Raw genomic sequence first — 1,680 nt, forward strand, 5'->3', positions numbered from 1 at the left:
GATTTGAGCATCCAACTCAAAATTAATTGACAATAAATACGGAGCCTATAAAAGTTTGAAACTCTTACTCATGAAGGAGGAACCTCAAACCCTTGGGCGCCCCCTGGGTATGCAACTTTCCTGTCTTTGGAATGCACTAGTTGCACTATTTAATGACTACATCATCCTAATTACAACTTAAAAACAACTCTTTTTATCTTAAAATCTTGCCATTTCTTTATGATGGGTGGTGGGTCTAGCCATCCAAAGAAAAACATTTGGACAAATTCAAAATTCTGTTTCTCAATTACAATAAAAGGGGTTTCTTTCTAATGCATGTTATTCTTCTTCTTCTTTTTTCTATCGATTTGTTATTGTTGTTTCAACGATTTGTTTGTCATACCAGATGATGACGTGGTATGCCATAGGGCCACACAGTTTTTCTGGCACGATGAGGTGGTATGACAAGGGCCTAAACATTATTATTCTTTTCCACAATATTGGGCAAGACAAAAAAATTCCAAACACACTTTAACAATCCATATGAGAGTAACATTTATCTTCCATATATTTTTATTTTAAAATTAGCTTACATATATCTTGGCAGAAACTTCACTCATTTGTGAAAGTATATATAACATCATAATTAATTAACCAAACCCCCCCTAATCCTTCTTATAATTAGGTGGTAAGGTATTCATCATGGTGCATTTCTCTGAGCAAGAATCGGCACAGCCACCCACTTTCGCAATCTCTGCACGCAAAAGAGAACTCAGCTTAATTGAAGAAAGGTTAAATAAATCTGTGCAAAAGAGACTAGTGGAGGGCTTGAAGCTCTAGAAGTACCATATACCTGGGTTTTCTCTAGTGATGAAACTGGCACACAAGGAAGATGCACAACCAAGCTTGCAGAAGTAGTGATTGTCTTTTGGGACACTGCGTAATGAAGGACTTCCCGTCATGCAGTTTGCGGCGCAAAAACCGCTGCATATAGCCATCGCCCACGGGCCACCGTAGAGACAAGTGAGGCATTGGGCGTAACACAGTGGATTCTCGACAGCTCTAGTACTGTTGGACTGCCCCAACACCAAGAAAGCGATGATCGCTAAAGACATCACTCCCTTCTTATCCATTTTTCGTATCTGGCTCACAACACAAGATATATCACAACCAATCAAACCTAAAATTTCTGTCCCTATTTATAAAGACTCGGTATGTGAAGTATTTCAGGACTATTAGTAGAGACGACTAAGGTAGTTGTTTTATTGATTTCTTATGAACTTGAAAAAAATAGTCCCTTTCATTTTGAGGGACACTCTTGTAGGGTCATTCGTATTGTATTTCGATCATTCGAACCGTCTTTTTTTAAAGTATCCTTTCAAAGTTCATCTCTACAAACAAGACTACGCTGGGCTACAACCTAGGTACGTAGCTTTTTGAAGAAATTTTTTAAAACCTATTGTAGCTCATGTAAGGTTTTTGAAGAAAAATAAAATTAAACCTATATAGCCCATTAACTTGCTGTTTCCACTTGTAGTTGGAGACCTCGTTTTGTGGTCTTCTTGGGGGTTTCCCCTCTATTTTTATAAAGATGTCTTTTTAGACAAAAAAAAAAAGAGTAAATAAACTCAATAATAGGGAAATATTATTTTTCTAAAGTCTATTTTGTAGTCTACTTGGCAATTTTCCCTATTGTTCTTG

At 37.0% G+C, this 1,680-nt stretch overlaps 1 protein-coding gene across 1 annotated transcript; it reads right to left on the reverse strand.

Annotated features, from left to right (window-relative positions):
• Positions 1 to 644: 644 nt before the first annotated feature.
• LOC110769454 (thionin-like protein 2) lies at positions 645 to 1,112 on the reverse strand. The gene is made up of 2 exons (XM_021973435.2): positions 833 to 1,112; positions 645 to 733 (listed from the first exon to the last, which is right to left on the reverse strand). Exons 1-2 carry the CDS (start codon positions 1,110 to 1,112, stop codon positions 645 to 647), a joined length of 369 nt encoding a protein of 122 aa, XP_021829127.1.
• Positions 1,113 to 1,680: the final 568 nt, after the last annotated feature.

The sequence above is a fragment of the Prunus avium genome, chromosome 3, assembly GCF_965620075.1.
Source record: "Prunus avium chromosome 3, drPruAviu1.hap1.1, whole genome shotgun sequence".
In the NCBI taxonomy this organism is placed as follows: Eukaryota; Viridiplantae; Streptophyta; class Magnoliopsida; order Rosales; family Rosaceae; genus Prunus; species Prunus avium.